Here is a 24,303-nt window from a genome sequence, read left to right on the forward strand (position 1 = left end):
GCACATAGAAAGCACAATGTGAGAACAACAACAGCATCACCTACTTCAGTGCTACACAATACAATCGAACCAATGCGTATGCTGGAACACACAGATCTCGGAAGGCATCATAGAATTTATAGCCCATGTCACTGAGCTGCATACTAAAAACCCTGAACTCTGCCACGAAGCCTGCCGACACATACTGGTACTGTCTGCATGAAGAGTCAGATAATACTGGATAGATGCTAGGTGCTTCAGGGAACCGGGGAGAGGAATCTCCAAATTCATCAGTGGGTTCCGAAAGTGTTACTAATGCCTCATGTAGTTTACAAAAAGCCACACATTGAAACACGGGCACTACACCGGCTCAGCCACAGTTATGTTGCATACTCTGTAACCGTGATCACAATCAACAGGTCAGCCGCTTACCCTCTGTTCTCTGCATGCTTATGGACACCTATAGTTCATACAAGAGCATCTCCAAATGCCACTCTTGGTCTTACCTGGATAGTACTGAGGGGAGGAACCTCTTCAAAGTCATCGTCGTCGTCATCATCATCAACTTCAAGGTTATCAGGTTGACTGCTTGAGCCAGTGCGACTGCGTTGTTCAGTCGCCTCATCTTCACTGCTAACGTAGGGAGACTCGGGCGGGCCATCGGTTTGCGGGCCAGCTTCAGCTTCCAGGTTCTCACAACTTGCCCAGACTGTGTGAGAAAGGTCGTCGACAGACACGTGGAACTGGGAAAACTGCATTGATACAGAAGCACAGGAAAACAAAGCAACTGTCGAGCAGGTGGAATTTCTAATTTCACATAACGTCCTGAAGTGCTATTTACATAGTCTGAGGGAGTTGTCAGCACGCTATCAGTATGACGACCTTACAAAAGGGCTCAGTGCACAAAGGTATTGTTAGCCTTATCGGGTGATGCAATAATTACCCTCTGAGTAACAACCAATCTTTAGTATCCCCACCATTGTGAACTTGTGTAGTTTACCACTGATTTAGAATATGAGTGTTTGGAAGGGCCAGCACAGCTGTTCAAACGACCGGGGGGGGGGGGGGGGAGTCGGGAGGGGAGGGGGGATGTAGATGCACTCACCAGTGTTGATCCCACACTCTCGGGACGAGTTTCCACGGGAGCGTCCACAACATCTTGGCCAGTCGGTTCCATGAGGTTGTCAAACTCTCCATGATCTTCATCTCTGCCTTGAATAACTTCCTCATCAATCAGATGCTGTACATCGTCATCATCAATCTTACTCCCACGCTTTTGGAATGACAGCCTGCTTGAGCCCTTTGTAGACCTTTGACTATCTCTCTCTGTAGTCCTCTGTAGTTTCTCTTCTTTCTTGCGGTCCTTCTTCGCTTGCCGTTCCTGCTTCTTCGCCTCGTTTCTCTCCTTCTTCAATTCAACAGACTTCCTCCTTGAGTTTTCGCGTAGCTCCCTACGCTGTACGGCTGTCAGGAGACTTGCTCCATCGTGAACTTGCAAGTCATCTTCTTCGGCAATGGCCTGGAGTGTCAGTGCAAACACAAACACCTGGTCAGTCATCATGTCATCATGCACGACTGTAAGAACAACAACTTTTGTCTTTCAACATGATTTGTAGGTTTGTGTTCTCTTAAACAAAACTACTACTACTACTACTATTGCCATACACTTGAAGTAAGCAGCGCAGTCCAATAGCTATTCTCATTCAGATACACTGTACTCATGCTTAGCACTGCAGGCAGTAACACTGTTGTTAATGTGCACAGTATCCCCATTAGACTCTTTTTCCAACGTTGACAGTCACTGGATCACCAGTGCTGTACATGTACTTGCCACTCGGCCATCTTTCATCACCTACAACCTGCCACTGTGCAGGAATATGATGTTTGTGTTTACCAACTGCACCATCGTTCCAACAGTGCTCATCCCATGCTTTGCTTACTCTCTCAATCCTGCGTTCCATCTGCTCTGAGCTGCTCAGAACCCAATTAGATTGCTCGGGTGTGGGTGACTCCAGTGACATGGTGGATACCTGATCGTCTTCAGCATCTCCTTCATCCTCGCTGTAATGCGCCGGTCCGAGAATAGTATCCTTAGCGCGGATCTGCAGCTCATTGTACGGACTCAGCTCCTGTAAAGAAAGGTGACACACACATGGGCAAGGCAACACATTGCAACAACATGTTAGTTGCTGGTATTGCATGCAGCAGTGGGAGGGCAAGCACATGTTTGAGGCCGGTAACATTCCTGATATGATTGCACACACACACACACTCTGCATTGGTGTGCTGTATACACAGGGCAACTGAGCACAGTGTGTGTGTGTGTGTGTGTGTGTGACACACTCTACACTGTGAGTACACTGTGTGCATCACACTGTGGACCAGGGAGTAGTAAAATACCGGTATTTTACTACTCCCTGCTGAGGACTTTGTGTACAAGGTGTGCGGCACACAGAGGACTGTGGATTGCTATAGCATTGGTCAAGCAGTCTAACTCACAATGCTAGCTTCATCACGACTCCAGAACTTGCTGGCAAAGTCCTTGCTGGCGAACTTCCGCTCAAAGTGACGCTCTTTCTGTGCCAGTGACCGATGGGCAGGGGAAGCAAGTCCCGACAGGGCTGTTGGTTTCATTTCCTGAATAAGAACATGGAATAGCACCAAATCAAGCTAAGACACTGCAAATGTGATCCAAAATTGAGCCGAGTTCTAGCATGCATAACATTCAGCTACATGTACTTCAATCTCTATTCCGGGTATCAGCGGCCGTTGCGAGGTCCCTTGGAAACAGAGGCAAAATATCCCTTTTTGTTTAATGGTAGCCTCCACTCAGCATTCAACATCAGATTACTCACGATTTCAATCTGATCTCTTTTGAAGTCGTCAAAGTCTTTCATGATGCCGTATCCGGCTGACTTGCGGCGCCTGTGTGAGAGCAGTAGCAATAGCAGCAGCACTCCAAGAACAAGAACAATGGGAATGGCAGCCACAGCTGCGATGGCTGTCGATGAGGATGACTTGATCAGTCCTTCTCTGGGTGTTTCTGCAGTTAAAGAGGATCACCGATAGTGGGATTATTGTTAGCATGATGCGGAGAGAAAGAATTGGGGAAAGTACCAACGTCGATACAATGATCAATAACGGAACATGCACCAAGTTTTCATGAACATACTTCTTAGTTCATGCATTATCAATACTGTCGCTTCAATGGGTCCTGGAAGCAGACCGTCCATCCACTGACCAGGGATCAGGGAAGAGGAATATATAATGAATAGTCCCACTGAAATGCAGTTGTATAGAAGTAACACTGAGCCAAAAAACTCCACACACATACACTGACAATATAGCGTGCAGCCCACATGCAAGTAAACACACACACACACACACACACACACACACACACACACACACACACACACACACACACACACACACACACACACACACACACACACACACACACACACAGTGATGGGTAGATGAGCATCAGCACAGAGTACAGTAGTTACTGTGCTGTTCTCAGCAATGTTACCTGCACTGATGACTCCTGCACTGTTTGCTGCATACAGGCGAATGACTGTGGTCTCCTCGGCACCGCCAAACCAGACTGTTGAGTTCTCCAGACCTGTGAACAGCGTTCTGTTCTCTCCATTGCTAAAGATTGCCAAGACGGTAAAGGAGAGGATGCAGCCGTTGGGTTTGTTAGGCTGCATCCACTCGATCAGAAGGTTATCGTTTTGCGGTGTGACAGTCGGTGGAAGCAGACCCTCCGGTGCTGCAATATAAGAACACAAGAAACATGACATAACATGACATTGGTGCATAGAAGGTGGCTGCTCCAAACGTAGGAGCTCGCGCTTCCTGCCGACTGCGTAGCACACAGTACACGTACTATAGTGGTTGGAAGATGAGCAGAAGACGTTCGGCCTCAAAAGGCCAGTTCTAACGCTAGAACACTAACAAAGCTTGTGGTGTTGAAAGTATTGATAACTCAGACGGTTACAATGCCCAACCCTTTAACATAATAGCGTATTCACACATTAAAGTCCTGCTTTGTCTGTGCAGACGCCGAGACCACCAAGGTCGGCTGAGCAGCCGGGCCCAGCCACCACTTTCCGCATTTATTCGGGAGCATGGTAAAAAAAGAAAGAAAAAAGTGTGACATGGCACGTGTGAGTTGTAATATCCACAACAAGATGATACAGTGTCAGATCCCGATAAAGGGTTGCTCTTACGTGCTTGCGGCAGCTCGGCCACAGCCCATGCTGAAGACGGGGAGCGAGATGGCAGAAGAGAAGACACTTGAAAGTAGGTAGCAGTGTGCGGAGAGAGTACTGTGAGGCTTGCTTGTAGGCCAGACACGTCAAACAGCCGTTGCCTACACGGAGTAGAGTCATTCAGACTTCCAACGGCGATGAACTGTTGATCTTGGCAACCCGACGGTCCAACAGGCATGAGGTCACATTCCAGAATGGTCAGAGTTAGATTGAAAGTGTCTTGTAGTGCCTGCCTGGGGTTAGTGATGTCCCACTGTATGGTGGCAGATGTTCCATTGTGAACTTCAATCCGTAAGTCATCAGCCAGTAGCGGATTGTCAGAGCAGGACCTAGAGGAGAGCAAGTTATCGAATGTCATCAGCGGCTGCGATCTGGTTCCTGCGCGGACAGTGACCTTGTGACCAGCTACTGTTAGAGTGGCATCAACGCCCGACGATGGACTGCTGGATGCGTTGGATGTTTGATAGAAGTAGTGCTGTCGTTCCAATGAGGTTGTGCCAGTCGTACTCTGCGTGACTTCCAGCAGTGACATGCCTACGTTTGACAGCTCAAAGTTGGCATCCAACGCGAGCGAGAACAGCTGTTGATCCGGGCTGAATGCCGTCTCTACAAACACACCCGCGTCACCGGGCACTGCCAGCAGTTGCCCCTGCACTACCGTGGACTGATTGGTGAAGTCCGCTGCAAAACTCTGGTTCTCGTGAGACAGGTGCACGACAACACGAGTCTGACTGGAGATGGGCATGGCATTAGCACGTGCAAGCTTGACGGAAACAGTGAGCATGCACTGTGATTGCAGGCTGGACACTGGCACAATAGAGATTGGTGGAACCAACGCGTAGATGAAATCAACAAGATACTCGGAAAGGAAGCGTGCATCGTCGATCAGTACGGTACCATCCTCATTGGCATCGAGCTCTTCCACTTGTACAGAAAGAAGAGTGTTGGCTAAGGCTTGGCCTCGAGTAGTTCTGAAATCATTCCCTCTCTCAGCGAGATAGATCAACGTGAAGGTAACATCGTTTGCATCAAAGCTGCAATCGCCATTCGTATCTCCAATCTCCCTAGCAGCAGTGCATGTTGCACATGATATACTGGTGCAGGTAGATGTTGCACTAGCAGTGTTGCGACGATGTCGTTCTGCGATGACAGGCACCGCATTGCCGCTCGGACTGGTGAAGCGACGCCGGCGGTTTGCGCTGACCACTTGGAAGAAATCACCGGCAATAAACGGCCGTGGTGTTGGTGCACCGATGGTGATGGGATTGAGACCACTGTACGTAGAGATGGTATTCACCATGCCACTGACATGAGCCATTCCTGATGCCTTGGCCATGAACTCTATGATGAGAACGTTCAGAGAAGTGCCTCTCGGAGCACCCGAGCTAATGTCGGAGCACGTGGCACGGATCTCACCTGGATCACCGTAGTTGAGTGTGCAGCTGACTCGACTGCTCCAGCTAGTGCCTTCACTTACTTTGCTCACTGACAGCACGGCTGAGTCATAGATAACAAGACAGTCCAGCGTGTTCACTACACTGCTTCCAGAGTTCACACGCACAGCAGCGGTGAACGTCGTGCCAGTCCGTCTAACCGGCAGCGCCACGCCAGAGGCCTGCCCGATGTCTACATCGCCGATGGCGGGGTCCAGGTTGACGGTGAACGGGAGAGTATGGCTCGCCGTGGTGCAATTGCTGCCGCACTGGGGCGTTGGCATGGCGATGGCTGTGACTAGCGCTGCGTTGAGAGGAGAATTGATGCTTGGTGTGATGATGCCGGTGCTCATACCTGTCGTATTGAAATAGCTGTTACTACTAAACCTGAGCAGGTTAGGCAGGGCTGGACTGGATGCAGAGAGATAGTTCGGGTGCTGTGTGCTGTCTGAGAATGTTACAGCAACGGTGAGTTGGTGCTGGGTAACAAGCTGCACGCCTCGCAGTGTGTTCCTCGGCAGAGAGTGAATTCTCAAGGAAACCACCTCAACTGGTGTGGCTGAAACCTCAATCAACAAGAAGTTGGCAACATCTCCATCAAAGCTGGCTCCTATTGTGATGTTACCATTGGCTTGTAGTGACGGAGAGACACTTAATCGGAATTCATTACTTGATGTGCGCCTCAGTTGTGCCGAGAGCGAAGAGTCGGTGCTGTTTTCGACGTATACATCCGTGCGGCTGTGCGCACTAACATCGACGATTTGTTTGTCTGTTGTCACCAGCTGCATTCTCATGGTGGCCTGTTGGTAGATGCCTGTGTTTGCGAGAGGGCTCAAGACCGACACGTGATGTGAGCCGGATCCTGTGTATGATGGATACGGGTGTGACGCCAGCTGTACCACGTCGGTCAGTACAAGCTGGAGCGTGACAACAGCCGTCAAGTTAGTGTGTACAAAGGAGACTACCAGATCAGTGGTGCCGGTTCTAATTGTATCCGATGTTACCGACCCATTACCAGAGACTTCCACACTGCCATCGGCATTCCTGGTCAGAATGAACAGCGAGTTGCTAAGCGTGTAGACTGTGCGTGTGTCAGATGTCATAGGAATATTAGCTAGACCTGATGGCGTGCTGAAAACTAGGTTAGAGGTGATCTGTGCTCTGCTTTGCACACCAGTCTGCCTTAGTGCATCACCAGCCAGTGTTAGTCGTGTTGTACTGGCAATTAGCTCAGCTTGCACAGGCGCGGGAGTCACAATATTTAGCATGGCCGTACCGTTAGCAAGAACCCTGGCATCACACTGACCTGACGAGAGTGTTGCCAAGAGTAGGTCTCCACTACCTGAGCCACGAGTAGATATGGTGTGGCCTGCAACAGTCAGCACGGCTGTATTCAACGATGATAGTACCACACCATCGGCCTGAGTCACAATCTGTGCCTGACCGTCGCTGAAATGTGCAGCAACAATAAGGCTGGCCATCTTGCCCTCCAGGTTGAGGTCTTGAATCAGTCGGGTAGTGATGAACGGAGCAGCTGCTGGTACCCACATACTTCTAGATGTCGGTGTGTTCAGTGTAAGATCCAGCCTGCTGACAACAGATATACTGAGTCCCACAACAGACACTGGTGCAGAGGAGGTTACTAGCAACGGCAAGCTGGCAAGGGGTGGCCGACTGGGGACTGGGTTAGGCAAAGTCGCAGCAACAGATCCAGGCATGATGCCAGTTGCAATGGAGCCATTCAAAGAAACTACAGTTGGCTTGTCAACACGCAGATAGGACTTGGCTGTGTCAGTGATGTCAACACCAGGGATGGATACTTGGCCATTGCTGAAAGTGCATGAAACACGCAATGCAGTTTGTTGATAGCGAGCATTGCAGCCATCAGCAGCATTCCGCCATGATGATACCAAGGACAGCTCATCGTCATCTGTGGACAACTGGAAAGATGTTGGATGCCATACAATAATAGACACGCTAGTTGTCACACTTCCAACGCTAACACCGATGCGGGCATTATGCGACCCGGCTGTCTCCATGCCGTTAAGAATGACATGCGCACATGAAGCATCAACAGATGCAACACTGGTAGAGTTACTGGTACATGATGCTTGACCTGTGGTGCCAGTAGTTCTGCCTGATACGTATCCAGCCACTACAGTCATAGTACTGAGAACTGGCTGACCAGTCACTACAGCTGTGTTGACCAGTTCACTGGAGTCCACATCACCAAATACGGCTACAACAGCATCAGCATCGACAGACACAAGACCAGCCGTGCTGCGACCAAACTGTCCAAATGTGATGGCAGCAAACGGAGATGAAGCACCGCTGGGCTGTACTTGTCCTAGCTCTGTGACAAGACTGCTTACACTGCACTGTACAGAGGTGTTACTGCCCAGGCTTGCTGACTGCGTTACCGTCAGCTGCAGTGAGAACAAATGTGTTCTGCCGGCGGTGAAGGCTGGACGAGAGGTTGCCGTCGCGGGTATGAATGCCGGGATTGACAGAGATGCCCCGAATTGTGACGTTTGATAGTCCCAAGCCTGGTCAATGATGATGCTGGAAGATATCTGCAAACCTGGTCCACTCGTACACTTGATGTTGAAACCCTCCACTCGGTCGGCAGTCTGACTGCTCACCCTGACTTCAAACGCATCGCCACGGTAAACTGGTTCCCAAGGCAACTCAACGAACACATTGTTATCTGTTACTGAGTATGATGGAAGAGGTTGGAGTTGAACAGTTCCAAGACTTTGTGTGAGCTGCTGTGGCGAAAGGCCAAAAGAAATGCTAGCAGGAGCTGGTGATGTTCCAGCTGTTGGGAAATCCGATTTCTGCAATGTTATTGTGACAGTGCATACACCTGGCAGGGCCACAGACATACAGCTTGATGTCTTAGCTGTCAGTGACGATCCCTGTATCCTGACGTACACTGGGCTGCGGATCAATGTCTTGAAGTATGCCGTCTTCACCTGGGCAGCAATGGTGATAGCCCCGCGGCACGTTGAGCCAGTTGGTGTGCAAAAGACCTGAGTCGAAGCGCTCAGCAGAGTTGCTTGCACGGTCGCTGGAGGATCACTCGCATAGCTAAACGTCCGGGATGCAGACAGACTTCCGAATGTGGTCCTGACTTCACCGCTTGGTCCCGTGATCAGGCCTAAATAGCTGGTGTAGCTCATTGCACTAGTGTTAGAGACAACACCCTGTACAACACTTAGACCACCGGTGGCACTGAGTCTGGGAGTGAGAGCTAGTGCAGCTACGTGGATTACTATCATTGCTGTACTGGATAGAGCAGGGCGACCTTGATCACTCGCCACAATCTGCACACTGAACTGGTCTACGTTCAGATCGTGCAGAGATGCCGACACTGTCAGTTCACCCGAGGTAGCATTGACCGATACGGGTATCTGCTGAGATGGCAGTGATGAAACGCCCAGTGAGAAGACGACCGTGCCGTTACTTCCCAGGTCCGGATCGGAGGCCATGAAGTGTGCCACTGGTTCACCCACCACGGCGGTATCGTCCAGTCTGGCAACCAATGGTGCTTGATGGAATTTGGGAGCGTTGTCGTTGATATCCAACACAGTTACCTTCATCACGCCATCACTACTCAACGACGGCATACCACTGTCAGCGGCAGATATATTTGCAGTGAAGAATGGAGTTGTCTCGCGATCAATTGACACGAGATTCTCCACCACCCCTGTAGAGGCATTGATGCGGAATGTTGTGATCAAGTCAAGCAGTGTGAACGATACCAAAGAGTTTTGCGGCAATACATCGCGATCCGTTGCAGATACAGTGTGTAGTACAGAATGCAACGGCGTGTTTTCAACAATGGAGAAGTTCAGTGTGTTGCTATCAAACACTGGCATGTTATCGTTCTCGTCCAGCACACGGATATTCACAGACACAGACGTGCTGAGATTGGACTGTGTGGACAAGTCATACGCTGCTGCAAGCACCGTGAGGGAATACGCTAACACCTGCTCCGCATCTATGTTATCCTGGAAAACGGTGATGTTTCCCGTGAGCGGCTCAATGCTGAAGGAGCCACGTTCGTTGCCGCCGATGATGCTGTACGTAACCGTTGCGTTATCACCCACTGCCAGCACAGAGCCGACTGGTGTAGATACTGCACTGTTCTCCGGGATATCCACCATGTACTCTGATTGATCAAATGTGGGAGCATCCACTGCATTCACCGTGATGTTGACCGTGATGTCATCGGTTAGCGAGGGGTTTCCCCCATCACTCACTAGTAACTGCAGTGTGTAATACTGACCACTAGAGTTAAGCAGAACACTGTCTGTGCTGAGTATGCCAGACTGAGAGATAGTAAAGAAGTGTGGCGGTGCACTGGTAGCTAGAATGCTGTACGCCAGCTGACCTTGCAGACCGAAGTCCTGGTCAGTGGCAAGGAAGTCTCCAAGAACAGTTTGTGGCCATGTATTGGCCTTGATCGATAACACTGGACTTAAATCGGATACATTGAATACTGGTGGCTCGTTGATATCAGTGACTTGCAGGAGAAATGAACGGCTGTTGTTGGCCGCCCCGAACCGGTCCAAGCCAGGCCTGGTTACATGCACTGTGATGTTGTAGACTGGTGTTGTCTCATAGTCCAGTGCACCAGTCACTGTCAGTTCTCCGGTGGTCGCAGAGATCTGCACAGGCAGTGGTTGCAAGGAGCTGACGTAGTAGACCTTGGAGAAGTTGCTCCGAGTGTTGGCTGCGAATGTAGCAATAATCAAGCTGAGTGGACTGTTTTCAGGAACGGACAGAGACTCGTTGAACATTTCGAATATTGGCGGGCTGAGCACATCAGGAACATCTGGTACACTCACAACAATCACAGTCGTAGTTGCAAGTGAGTGGCCTGAAGATGGTGTGTCAAATGCTGTGATGTTGACAATGTACACATCTTTCTCTAGCAGTAGATCAGTGGTGTATACCTGGCCATCGGAGTCAATTCTGAATGCGTTGCTGCCCGAGAGGCTGAAGTTGAAGCGAGCATTCAGTGAAAGGTCTAGATCGATGGCACTGACGTTGAACACAGGATCGCCGGGTGGGGTGTGTGCGCTGAGCGTGACGTTTGCTGGTGTACCGACGGTCAATTGCGGTGCGTTGTCGTTCACATCCAGCACTGTAACTAGTACATTGGCATCAGCTGTCAGCAGCACACCATCAATGACAGTAGATACAGAGACAGTGAAGTTGAATGCTGCGATGGCTTCCCTGTCGAAAGGTCGAATTGTCGTCAGAATACCCGCCGAAGCAGCGCTGCTGTTCACAACAAAGTGTGACTGAATAGCTGCATCATTCGGCAGAGTGAAGTGCAGTTGATACGGAGAGGATGGTGGAAGGGTGCTGTTAACTGAGACATTGAAAACAATGGCAGGAAGAACAGTATTCTCCAGTACAGTCTGTACAACAAGAGCAGGTGAGATGACCAGTACTCTTGTAGCTTGTACACGACACAGAGCTGTAGTAAGGGTGTTGTTCAGCCGAGCTTCGGGATTGAAACCGTTCGACGCAATGAAAGATACACGGACGGAAGGAGCTGCCATGATGTTGAGAGAAACGGGTGTGTTGAAAAGGAACGGTGGAGATGGATTGCCTCGGGTGACCAACTGCCGATCTACACTGCTACCGCCGAGAGCATCAAACGTTACTTGAAGCAGACTCACTCCAATAGTCTGAGAGGTGAAGTTCACCGGGGAGCTAAAGCGGAATGTCCCATCACCTACAAACACTGCAGGAAGTACAGCCAGAGATGAGCCTGACACTTGTGAAACGTTCAGTGCATACGATGCAAGCTGCACACCCAGACCTATTTCGTTACTGGCCAACAAGAACGCAACCGTTGTCTGCCTGCCGTCAACAGGCACATCACCTTTGTTCAGTAAACGCACCTGCAGTGTCAACGAGCAGTTAGAGCCGAGTCCTTGCACGGGTAGGATGTGGAGTTCTCTCATGAAGCGAAGTAAACCAAAGTTGACTAACAGCAGATACCGAGCATCACTCACATCAATGACACCATTTCCATCGGCATCCAGTTCAACAAGCCGATCCGACACGGTATCCAAGCCAGTCTTGATCGTGGCACCATTGCTGTCCATGAAGTTCTGGGCTTTGCTAGCCAGGTACTGTTGAACAAACGTTACATCGCTGACGTCAAACAAGCAGTCACCATTAGTGTCACCAAGTTGACGTTCTCCACCAGTGCATTGAGATGCAGGACATGGTGGAACAGAACACGCTGTAGTCGCCTGGCGTTTTGACCTGCGATGGCCAACAATGCCGGTTGTTTGCGGGAGCAGGTCTTCTTCAACTGACCGTCTTCCCACAGACGACGACATCACGGCAAGAACAAGGCCATCGGCGGCAGCACTTTGTCGCGGTGTTGCTGCACCAATATCCCTGGCTGGGACATCCTGTGATTTGAGTGTCACAACTTCCAGAGCAAGGAAACTAGTGCCACTGGCAATGGCCGTCAAAGTCACAGTAGCGAGATGCAGTCTGCTTCCAACAACAGCAACAGACACTATTGAGCCTCCAAATCTAACTTCACTAACAGGGTCATTAGCCACACCATCGAACAGCGCTGCACTCGGCCAGTCATTTCCACGTGTTATGTCCGATCTTTGGGCTACTCTCACCAGGGTGGAGTTGAAGGAAAGGCGAAAATCCCATGATCCAAGCCGCAGGTTGGCTGTGTTGACATAGATAGGGATAGAGTAGGTATGGCCCACAGTGACAAGTGAGAGTGCCAAACCATTCCGCTGTCCCATGTCGACATCACCAGAATCAGGATCAAGATTGCATGGGACGTCAATGGTGTTGCTAATCGCAGAGCTGGTGTCCTGTGCTGTTATTCTGACAGGTGATAGCAGTGAGTTGCCAAGCAAGACTACCGCACCAGTGTCGGTATCAATGGAAGCTACACTTGGATGGGACAGTGAGAGGTTCAGCAGGCCTGGCAGTGGGCGGATGGATGTTGAAAAGACAGGATACTGTGTCGTGTCATTGAAGATGACCTGTACAATCACCTGTGTTCTTGCTAGGGTCCTGAGCCCGGTTAGTTGACTGGGATTGCTAGTCAATGAGAGACTCTGCACTACTACAGGTGTTCGTGACACGGTCAACACCAGAGGCATGGCAGATGTCAGCTGTAACAGCGTAGCATTGATTGTCACTGTACCAGCGGGCACTGTGTGATCCGTCACCAGGACACGGCGTGATGACCCACTGCCCGTAATGGTGACATTGGAGTCTGGTAGCCCGACTGTGTGCTTGGAGTACTGAACAATGTCAGACACAGAATGGGTGCTACCGTCGCTCAGGTGTAGTACAGATGCAAGCAAAGCTTCTTGGAACACACCCGTACTTGCAATGGGGTGAACACTGTGCCTGATGAGGGACGATGATCCGGAGTATGTGGGGAACGGGGAAGCAGTTGTTGTTATTGCCGTTGCCTGGACTACTGTGAAGGTTACGGTCCTTGCATACGATGCTGGCAGATGCGAAAACGCAATGGTCAGTGTAACTGGACCCGAAGCCAATTGAGTCGGCTGCACTACAAATCGTCCACTTTGCACGCTGCCACTGACCAAGGTACTACCTGATGTAAAGTTAAACAACGTCCGAGAGTCAGCGACCATGTCCTGTCTCACACCGCTTGCAAACACCAATGCTACTTGCAGTGACATTGCTGTGGGTATGTTGCGCCGAGTGGATGGATCACCAGAGAAGGTGATGCGACTGACCTGGCCAAGGATACTGACTGATGTAGGCAGTGGCAGAGTGACATTGATAAATGCTCGGGCTGACAATAGGACATTGTCAGCGGAACAGTTTGAGATCAGGGCAACGTCCAGCAACTCACCAGCTCCACTGCTCTGCTGAACAACAATCGTGTCTTTGGATGAGCCAGGTACTACAACGAGTGTGTCCAGAGAACTCACTCTCAGATCCTCTGCTGCCAGAATTTGCCGTGTGTCATCACTGAACACTGCTGCGGCATGAATAAAGCCAAGCTGTCCTTCAAAATTAAACATGTGTGACCAGTCAAATGCCAGGTAGCCAGCAGACAAGGGCGCATTGACAACACTGGCGGAAGACGAAAGAGCCGTCAACACAGCCACGTCGATACCAGATATTGTGATGCTACTATCTAACACGCTGCACATCACTGAGGCAATGGTGTGTCCGCTGGCAGTGCTTAGTTGCAGAGCTGTTTGGCCTGGCGCTACACCTTCCAGGATACCAGTTGTACTGTTCAGTACCATCACTGATGTGTTAGTGATACTCAAACGGGAAAGGACCCGCTCCAGGACGTTGACAGTAATCGGACTGTCAATGACGTTGGTGAAGTTTGCAAGCACTTGCTGTACGGTAGCAGTTTGGTAGCGAGCACGACATGAGGGCAGCTGCTGCCAGCCATCGATCTTGCTCAGGGTGGTTGTAGAGAGAGTGATCTGGAGTGGGAACTGCGGCTGCCAGAGATGAACAAGAAATGAGCTGCGTGCAGTACCGGCAGTGACATTAATCAGTGCTTGGTGCTCAGACATGCTGTGTTGATCTGAAACAATCACAGACCTGCAATCACTGGCTACAGTCAAGGAGAGTGACGATGACTGGCACGTGATGGATGATGTCAGCACGCGGACTGCAGCGGAACGGAACACGCCCCGTGCCACAACACTGTATGTTTGGTTGATACCTGTGAAGGCGGCCATGTTGAATACTGGATTGCCGTCAAGATAAGCAAACACTGCAACTAGATCATTTTGTGCAATGTACACTCTTCCCACAGGGCTTGCCGGTGATAATCGATCTGCAAACCAAACGAATGTTGGAACAGCTCGGCCACCTGGCTGCAAGCCATCGTTGTTGATGTTCGTCAGAGTCTGAACAGTTGCAGTGAGGTTTGCAAACATGTTCTCCGCGGCGCTCGCTCGCACTCTCAGCTGCACTTGGAAGAGGCGTGTTGCTCCCGGTGGTGATGACACAGGCGATGGTAGCATACCCGGCTGCAGAACAGCATTCACACTGACACTGTCAGCAGAGGTGCTGATTACGGACTGTGCAGACCACACACTATCCGTGGACACTGAGTGTAGCACTTCTAGTGCGCTTCCCACCGACAGAGTGATGTCAAAGCCACTAATGGCAAAGGAGTCGTGTGCGAATGCCGACACCGTCAGCGTGTCACCTCGGAGATGATCGTACGTGGGGAGCTGGATCAGGACATCATTGCTCAGCGTGACACTCTGCTGTGGATGAATGATGATTGTTTCCGCAACTACTGCTGATACACCGCCGGTGTCGAGGCGAGCAGACAAGCTGGGCGAGCGTCTGGCTGTGAACCAGTCAGCAGTAAGCACTAGGTTAGCAATGCACTGGCCAGAAACCAGCTGACAGCTGCCACTCTGCTCCATTGCTGTGCCCTGGGCAATGGTGACAGTACCGGTTGCACTACTGATCCGTGAGTCACCAAACATGTCCATAGCGTGCAGTGACACGCGGACACGCGGCGAATCAAAGTAAACATCGTCCGTTAAGAGCGTTGCAGTGAGACTGGTTGCTGTTAGGGGCGGCGTTGCTTGTCGCAGTGTGAGCGACGGCACTGAGCTGCCACGGATGGCCACAGTTACCTGTGTTGTATCGGAATAGCTAATGTAGGAGAGGTTGAAACGGGATGTGGAATCCTCTGAACTGCTGATAGTGTTTTGAACCAGCAAGCCACTAGTGGAGTAGGCCATGTCCTGGTGACGGAGACCAGCCAGATTGGCTGGCAATATGGTCACTTGTACAGTGGTGTTTGCACTGAGTGGAGGAATGGCGTTGTCCACTGCAAGCACACTGAATGTATGCTGTCCTACATGACTACTATTGTACCCACCACGGGCAGTAAGCACACCACTGCTTGCATTCATCACAAACAGTGACAACGTCACTGGAGATATACTAAACGCGATGGCAGGGCTGTCACGATCTGTGGCAGTGACTTGCAGCACAGCATAGCCAGGCTGAACAGAGGCTGACACAAGTGCAGTGTACAGTGCCTGGCCAAACCTTGGACCATGGTCGTTGACATTAACCACACGAATAACAACAATGGCAGTGGCCGAAGCAAAACGGTTAGAGTTTGGATTGAACGCTGCAATTTGAAGTGTAAAATTGGGCGTTGTCTCCGTGTCGAGCAGAGCATTTGTAACAATAGCACCATTACTGGGATTTATGGCGAAGTGTGCCTGACCAGACCCGCCAGTAATATTGTACTGCACACTACCCGCTGCACTACCTGTGTCCAGGTCAGTTGCTGTAACACGTGTGACAAGTGTACCCTGTGTTGCATTCTCCAATACGCTGACATTGTACAGCGGTGCTGTGAACATCGGGGCATGATTGTCACCATCCGTAATCACGACGGATACATTGACGGACGAGCTAAGAGCCGGGCTTCCAAGATCGGTGACAGTCAACAGTAGAGAGCATTGTGTGAAGTTGAGGACATCCAGTAGCTGTGCTGTGTCGATGTTCACAACCGTGTTATTGATGCTGGTGCTGGTGCTGGCCACACGGAATGACTGTGAGCATGCTGGCTGTGATGCAAGACTGACTACAACAGCAGCATTGGTACCTGCGTCACCATCCTGGACTGTCAGCTGAGCTACCACACTACCCACGGATACACTGTCCAAGACAGTTGCATTGTACTCACTGTCCGTGAACACTGGGGTCTCATCATTCACATCTGAAACGTTGATGCGAACTGCTTGGTCCGTGCTCAGCGCTACGCTACTGAGGGAATTCTGAGCATGCACAGTTAGCATGTATGACGGCACCAGTTCACGATCTAATGGTGCGCTCACACGAATGACACCAGAGGAAGAGTTGATCGTAAAAACACTGGACAGTGGTGATATGCTGTACGTGATGTCTGATGAGCGACCGGCGAAGTTGACAAAGACGGCCTGAACTGTACCAATGTCAGATCCCAGACTTGCATTCTCAGAGACTGTGTAACTGGTTGGTGAGGTGAAGACAGGTCGCTGATCAACAAGACGGTTGCTCACTGACACCTGCACAGATGTGTATGCCTCGTATACTAATGTGCTGTAAGTAGCCGTGGCACGGACTAGAAAGGTGTATAGTGGCTGACTAATGCCAATAATCGAGCGGTTGAGAGACACCAGACCAGTAACAGCATTGACACTGAATGGTACAGTGGCGTCTCTCAGATCATACTGAAGCTGGCCACTACTTGCTGAAGCAGCAATGCTCGCATTCACAACACTGAATACAGTGCCCGCAACAAGTGACTCGTTAATACTTGCACTGTATAGCACAGATGAGAACTGTGGTGCCAGTGGAGATTGCGAGACAATATTGATCATGATGTTAACAGAGGTGACCCGGCCAGGATCACCGGCGTCAGATGCAGCCACCAATAGAGAGAACACCGCTCCTGGACGATCAAGTCGCTTGGCCAGTTCCAAAACACCAGTTTGGTTTGTGATCTGAAACGTGTCATTGGTGTTGCCACTGACTAGTGAGAAGGTCACCAGGGCATTGGTACCAATGTCTGCATCCGAGACGGACAACTGGATTATGGGTGAACCGACTGGTGAGCTGAGGGACACATTCAGTGTGTTAGTGAACTGAGCGAAGACAGGCGAGTTATCATTGACATCGGTGATAGTGATGGTGATGGTAGCATTGGCGGACGATGCACCGTTACCTTGGTCCATGACAGTAGCCGTCAAGGTGAACGTCACCATGCTCTCTCGATCGAGTGAGTCAGCTAGGTAGATTACCCCCGTCAGAGTATCAATGGTGAATGTAGCATTGTCATTGCCTGCTGTGATTGCGTATGTCAGATTGCCGTGAGTGCCAGCGTCACTGTCATTGCCCTGCAGCTGCAGTACACTGGCACCAACGGTGGTATTCTCCTGCACTGATGCGGTGTAGTGAGCCTGCGAGAACACAGGCCGTGCTTCGTTTGCTGGGCTGACGTTCACAATGACCGTGACGTCGCGTGACAGTGCTGCCACGCCAGCTGATTCGCTAGCTCTGACCGTGAGGTTGTACTGTTGTGTGATCTCATAGTCCAGTGGCCTTGCATTGGTCAGCAGACCAGTGGTGTTGTCAAGTTGAAACTCACCAGCCGAGTTCCCGGCAATGATCTCATACGTAATTGAAACACTCGACCCATCGGGATCAGATGCCATGAGTGAGACATTGAGGCCACCGATGGTCACACTCTCTGACACAGACACAACATATGATGGCTGCGAGAACACCGGGTGATGCTCATTGACGTCACGAATGACGACAAGGAGATCCCGAGTTTCGGAAACCAGTGACATCGGCGAGTATGGTATGGGATTTGTGGCACGGACAGTCAAGTTGAATGCTGTTTGGCTCTCAAAGTCCAAACCTTTGCTCAGCGTCAGGATTCCAGAACGCGAGGAGAGCAAGAAGGTTGAGTTATCATTGCCAGAAACAAGCTGATAGACCACCAAGGATGCATTGCTAGACTGATCAGCATCGGTGGCATTGAAGGCATACACCTGTTGTCCAGGCGTAGTGTTCTCAGTCAGGAAGACTGTCTCAGTGCTAGCAATGGGTGTATTGAACACGGGCACATTGTCATTGAGATCTTCCACGGCAATGGTGATGGATGCGTTCACGCTATACGCAGGCAAGCCGCCATCGGCAACACTGAACTGTACACGGATACTAGAAACTTGCTCTCTGTCCAGTGGCTGTAATGTGTACACCACCCCAGTACTGTTCACTGACACCCATCCTGCTGGTGTGGAGGATATCACGGTGAATGTGATCCGGGCATTTGATCCAATATCACCATCAGTAGCATTAATATCCAGTACTATATAGCCAGCAGGGATGTTCTCAACCAGGTCAATACGGGCAGGTAGGTTGTGTAACACTGGAATGTTGTCATTAGCATCGGTGATGACGACCGTGACTGTTGCAGTGGCTGAGAGGGGATTGTTGATACTGCTATCAATCACACTAACCGTGAACTGATAGCGAGATGACATCTCTCTATCCAGCGTGCCATTCACAGTGATCAGGCCAGACGATGCTGATATCACAAACGGGACAGTCCGGTTCGAGATGATGGAATAGCTCAACTGAGCATTGGTGCCACTGTCGCTGTCTACAGCTTGAGCAAGCAAGACAGACTGCCCTACTGCACTGCCCTCTACCACACTGACAGTGTACAAACTGGAATTGAATTCCGGGCGAGTGTTGACGGAGCAGTCAGATGATTTCAGCGTGTTGTTGACGGCGGTGAACGGATTGAATCCCACGTTGGTGGAGAATGAGATGCGCTGGCTGAACACGGTAACATCCACACCGAACGGCTGACTGTGTGCCAGGGGAGGCGTACTGCTGCCCAGGAAAGCAAATGACCTTACAGCACCAGTGCGGTTGTTACTATCATGGGTGACTTGCAGGAAGCTGATGCCAATGTTGCTGACATTCACTTCAAACTGGCCTTCCATGCCAAACGTACCATCGGAGAACTTCTGCATCTGTACCACACCGCCTTCCACTGCTATCGACTTTGAAGAGGACAGGAGAGTTCCCTTGAGAAACACCGATCTATCAAACTGTTGCTGCTGGCTATAGGTGGGATCGAATGGCAAACTGATGTCCACAAACACATCGGTATTGTCAGGTAGGCTGCCATTAGCAGTTTGAAAGGTTGCGTTGACGATAAGCAGACATGGCGAATTCACATCTTGAACTGGAACGGTGACTGATGACACCAGGAAGTTCAGTAGGCGCAGATTCACACGCTGTATAAAGTACAGGTCACCCGTGTTCACTGCCTGGTTGCCGTCAGCATCCAGGGCGCTGCGTTGATAGTTTGTTAGGTTACTAACCAGTGCTCGGCCCGTGGGCAGTGCAAAGTTGAAGAGGCCCTCGACTAGGTAGCGCTGTAGATATGACACATCAGCACCGTCAAACTCACAACTGCCATCGGTGTCCGCTGGCGATCTACTACCTGGGCACGTATCACACGGTGGTGTCGCGCATGCAGTTGCTCGTCTGAGTCGCTCATGTACCGCTGAGTCCAGCATGGATCGTCGACGTCGTCCACTACTCACACTGTTACCAACCAGGAATGACACCTTGCCAGCTTTGGAGAATGAGAAAGGCCGTGTCAGCTCCACAGGAGAATCGCCTGTGCTTACAAGGCGATCAATTCGAACATTCACATCCACTTGCCCAGCGGCTAGAGTTTGAACAACAACATTCACAACATGAACCAAACCAGAAGCTCTTGACGATGGATTGCTAGCAGTGATGCAAGTCTGACTGCCGCGTGGGCTGAGGTTCACGGTAGCACCTGACCAGGCCGTGGCTGCTGTGACTGTATTGAATTTGATCAGTAGGGGATCGAATATGAGACAGACTGACATATCGCCCAGGCTATACGTGCCGGTGTTGACGTACATGGGCAGGACAAACAGCTCGTTCACAGCACGCCTGTCCACTGGCAAGCCGGTACTATTGCCAATGTCAATATCTCCAGCCTCGGCATGGAGGTTACATGCAAACAGCAGCATTGCGGTAACGCCTGAACTGCCAACAGCACTTGCTGTCAATCTGACCAAGGAATGATGGTTGGCTAGAAGAGATACAAGACCGGTTCTGGTGTCCACAGAGGCGGCACTTGGCGTGTCCAATGAGAATGATATGCTGCCAGGCAATACAGGCACTGAGCCACTGAACAAACTAGCATACTGTGTACCATCCGAGAAGACAGCTGATAGCTGACTCTGTCCGGTAGCAAGCTGTGCGCCAGACAATGTGAAGCCAGAAGATAGTGTCATATTCTGAAGTTGAACGATACGAACAGTTGACTGATTGAGGTGCATGCGCACTGTAGCCATGTGCTTTGCTACAAAGCTTGCTGTCAGAATTACAGTGCCTTCCGCAGCGGCTGGCACTGGGCGCACGATGTTGGTGGAGATGGAGATTTCAGATGGACGGTCGGACGATATGAGCGTTAGATGCGTGGAAATGTCAGCGGTGGAGTTGTCCAGGAAGTGAGCGGTGACGTGCAGTTCAGCCTGTTGGTACGATGACGGGCTTGTACTTCCGATCCTGTGCAAGCTGTTTATACGCTTGTTGCTAGACGTGTGGTATGTAGGATAGGGTGATGCGAATACTGACACATGACTCAATCCGGTCACGGTCAGTGGTAAACTGGCCGTAAGATTCAGATGGTGGAAACGCACGAGCAGTACAGTGGTACCAAACAGACCTGCGGTGTTTGGTAGAACGCTGGCAGAACCACCGCTCACTACCACAGTGAACAGGCCAGCTGCCAATGAGGTGTCATAGACAGTGCGGCTATCGGCGGTCAGGTCCACTCTACGTCCATTCTGGTAGGACACCGTCACAGTCAGGCTGCTTGTCGTTGGCAGAATGTGAGATGCCGAGTCTGTCGGTACGGTCAACGTGGTGTGCTGGCTGACAAGGCTGACCTGTATGGCGCGTGGCAAGCGCACGGCAACGCTACTGCGGCCAGAGGCAATCAGGTCAGACGAGCACTGTGGAGAGGTCGAGGACCATCTAGCTTCAATAAGCTCTCCACTGCCGTTCAATACGGCCGACACAACATTGTCTCCGATCACCTGCACTACAGCGGTGTCCAGTGATCGCACAGACAGGCCATCCCTGGCTGACAGCTCGTACAGTGAATTATCAGAGAGAACGGCTACAACCGATGCTGTTCCGTTGACTCCTTCAAACGTGAACTCTTGTCGTACAAATGCACTGGCTCTCTGGCTGGATATACTAGTGTACGGTGATGGAGGCAGTGACAGTGATACACCAGTTGCAACAACAACACTGAGAGAGGTTACTGAGACGTTCAGGTTATCATCGACGATGACCGAGTGGCTTGCAATCTCCATGTCGTCACTGTACGCACTGACTGTACACGTGCCAGGGTTCACGGCAAGTACTTTACCATCGGTAGCTGATACAGTTGCAATGGATGTGTTGGATGACTGGAAAGACGCAGCCACCAGTGACAATACAGACACGGCCTGGACGGACACACCGTCGTAGGTGAACTGAGCGCTGGCTTGCATCTGACCTGACTGGTACCGCTGCACACAAGCACCGGCCTCGCTCTCGAGCCAGCCGTTGATCTTGCCAAGCCGCGCAGGGCTCATTGAAAGCTGCACGGGCTGCGACTGACTCACTACGCTCCATACCCTGAAGCCGAGCGTTGCATTCAGACCACCGAATGTCACAGAGATACGGGTATCAGCACTTGGCGTAGCATTCACACTGAGCTGCACTGCGGAGCAGCCCAGCAACAAATCAAGTGAAGTACTAAGTGAAGAGCACTGTGCATTGGCCACTCGTTCCTGGGAGTTATCTGAGTAAACAGCGAGCAAGTCAATGGATGCAATGGTGGATCTTCCACCCACAGGGCCCAGGTCGACAAGCTCAGATTGATTACTTGTAGCAATGAGACCTCGGAGTACGCGTGTACCAATACGCAATCGCTGATTCTCTCCGCCGCTGATGGTGGCACTGACTGGTGACTGTAGACCACGCGGCTGGAGTTCTTGACTTCGGATGTTGTTCACTCCATACACCGTGCAGTCAATGGTTGTGGAGCTTGCCATGGCCTGTGTGGCGTTGCTGAGTCGTAGCTGTAGTGTCAACAGTGTGTCACGCTGTACCACGCTACCTGAAGCTAGCTCCGGATCTCGCAGCACTGCCACGATGGCCAGGCTAGTGGAGAGATTCTGACGACTGTCAGTGGTCCAGAGCGACGTGTCAACGGATGCTGACACGATCTCCACACCAGCCGAGGCGTCACAGCGCAAACTGTAGGTAGCCACGGCGTAGACAGCATGTGCGTAGACTGGCACGGCAACTGTTTGTCCGGCAATGACGGGAAAGTCCGGCAGCACGGCCACCACATCGTTTCTAACCTGCACTGGCTGTGTGGCATGCAGGGCTACCCGACCAAGGGATGTAGTCGTGAACACCGTCTCAAGACGATAGTCCACAGTAGCATGCTGAATAGCTGATGGCAGTCGACCTCCGTCAAACCAATCTGCGGGCAGTGTTAGAACACCCTCGCAACGACCAGCATCGTCCGTAGTGCATATCAACTACACACAGAGAGTTTGGCAGAACACAGCACATGTAGAAAAAAAAGCAATCAGAAGAGAAAAGCGGAAAAATTGTTTTAAAAGGCACTTATGGGGTCTTCTTCTCAGCAAAAATACTATTGTAAAACGGATTCAGCAGGCAGCTTCAAAATGTTTAGTTCTTTAGTGTATAATTTAAAATGGCTATCATGGCTGCTCTGAGAACACATGAATAGTGACGAACAAAGCCATGGTGATTCGTTCTGGACACAATGAAATCATTCACTGGTGTTCATAAATATCTGATGTACTCTGCGAGCACTGACCTGCTGATCGATAGCTAGGACAAAGCCCAAGCTAGCATCTGGTATGACACGGAACACTATCCTTGCCGGTGCAGTGTGAATACCATGGGTGGTATCATATGCCTGCAGTCACATGTCAACAAACAGAGGAGATATCACAAGACACCCGAACAACATAAACATCTACATTGCAGAACTAGTCGCCATGCTATAATATATTTCAAGAGCATTACCATCACATGCTTGCCAAATCGCATTGCATCTTATTCATTCTACACTCAACAGCCACATCCATAATCGAATCTACTGGCTTGAAGAAAGAACTCTTGGGTGCTCGGCCAAAGCTAGCATTGTTCCACAGGACCCACAGTGTATGGAAGACGAGAGTAGACTGTGCGAGGGGACAGTGGGGTTTACCTGTGCAATCACATGCATCTGTCTTGCATCGGAGTAGAACTCGCTCTCCACTAGGACGGCTCTTGCTGACACCGCCGCATGACGCTGAACGCTGAATGTCTGATTCACCTCAAATTGACCAAGTGAGGCCTTCACTGTACCCTGACGGCCAACACCGGCCGCACCGGCAAAGAAGCCAAAGTCGTGTGTAGATCCCGGCACGGATGTGGGCAAGCTGTATCCCAAACCGCTGACACTGAAGTCAAAGTATGCTCTCTGACTGGCTGTGATCACTGCAGTGGCAAAACCAGACCTGGGCGGGTTTCCGTGATCAGATGCAGTAAAGGCTAGTTGATACGTTTGGAAGGCAGTCGGTATGGGCTTAACCAGACTCAGAACACCAGAGTACGGTGAGAGTGAGAAAGCATTTCCTGGATTTTCTGATGTGATTGCAAACGTCACGTTAGCATTACTGCCTGCATCGGCATCCGTAGCTGACACGGTGAAAAGAATGGCTGGTACTGTGGAGTTGTCCACGATTGTCGCACTGTACAACGTAGGAGAGAAAACTGGATTGTTATCGTTCTCGTCCAGTACGTCGACAATGATTGTGGCAATGGCTGGCACTACTGTCTCTTGTGGTCCGGCATCTTGAACCTCCACCTAAGTACACACAAAACATATCCAGTGCATGATCATGGTCACATCCACTGCTGCCTACCTTCCTGACTATCAA

The 24,303-nt window shown here is 50.8% G+C and overlaps 1 protein-coding gene across 1 annotated transcript in view; it reads right to left on the reverse strand.

Moving 5' to 3' along the window:
- The window catches only part of LOC135816055 (mucin-3B-like), a 55,906-nt gene that overhangs the window by 5,619 nt on the left and 25,984 nt on the right, over window positions 1–24,303 (reverse strand). Inside the window, exons 8-16 of the mRNA XM_065329420.1 lie at window positions 23,589–24,230; window positions 23,193–23,294; window positions 4,215–22,887; window positions 3,512–3,754; window positions 2,835–3,022; window positions 2,479–2,616; window positions 1,920–2,108; window positions 1,085–1,498; window positions 486–731 (exon numbers count right to left, since the gene is read on the reverse strand). Coding sequence (XP_065185492.1) covers window positions 486–731; window positions 1,085–1,498; window positions 1,920–2,108; window positions 2,479–2,616; window positions 2,835–3,022; window positions 3,512–3,754; window positions 4,215–22,887; window positions 23,193–23,294; window positions 23,589–24,230 — 20,835 coding nt within the window. The remainder of the gene's footprint in view (window positions 1–485; window positions 732–1,084; window positions 1,499–1,919; window positions 2,109–2,478; window positions 2,617–2,834; window positions 3,023–3,511; window positions 3,755–4,214; window positions 22,888–23,192; window positions 23,295–23,588; window positions 24,231–24,303) is intronic.

This window comes from Sycon ciliatum, chromosome 4, assembly GCF_964019385.1.
Source record: "Sycon ciliatum chromosome 4, ocSycCili1.1, whole genome shotgun sequence".
Lineage (NCBI taxonomy): Eukaryota > Metazoa > Porifera > Calcarea > Leucosolenida > Sycettidae > Sycon > Sycon ciliatum.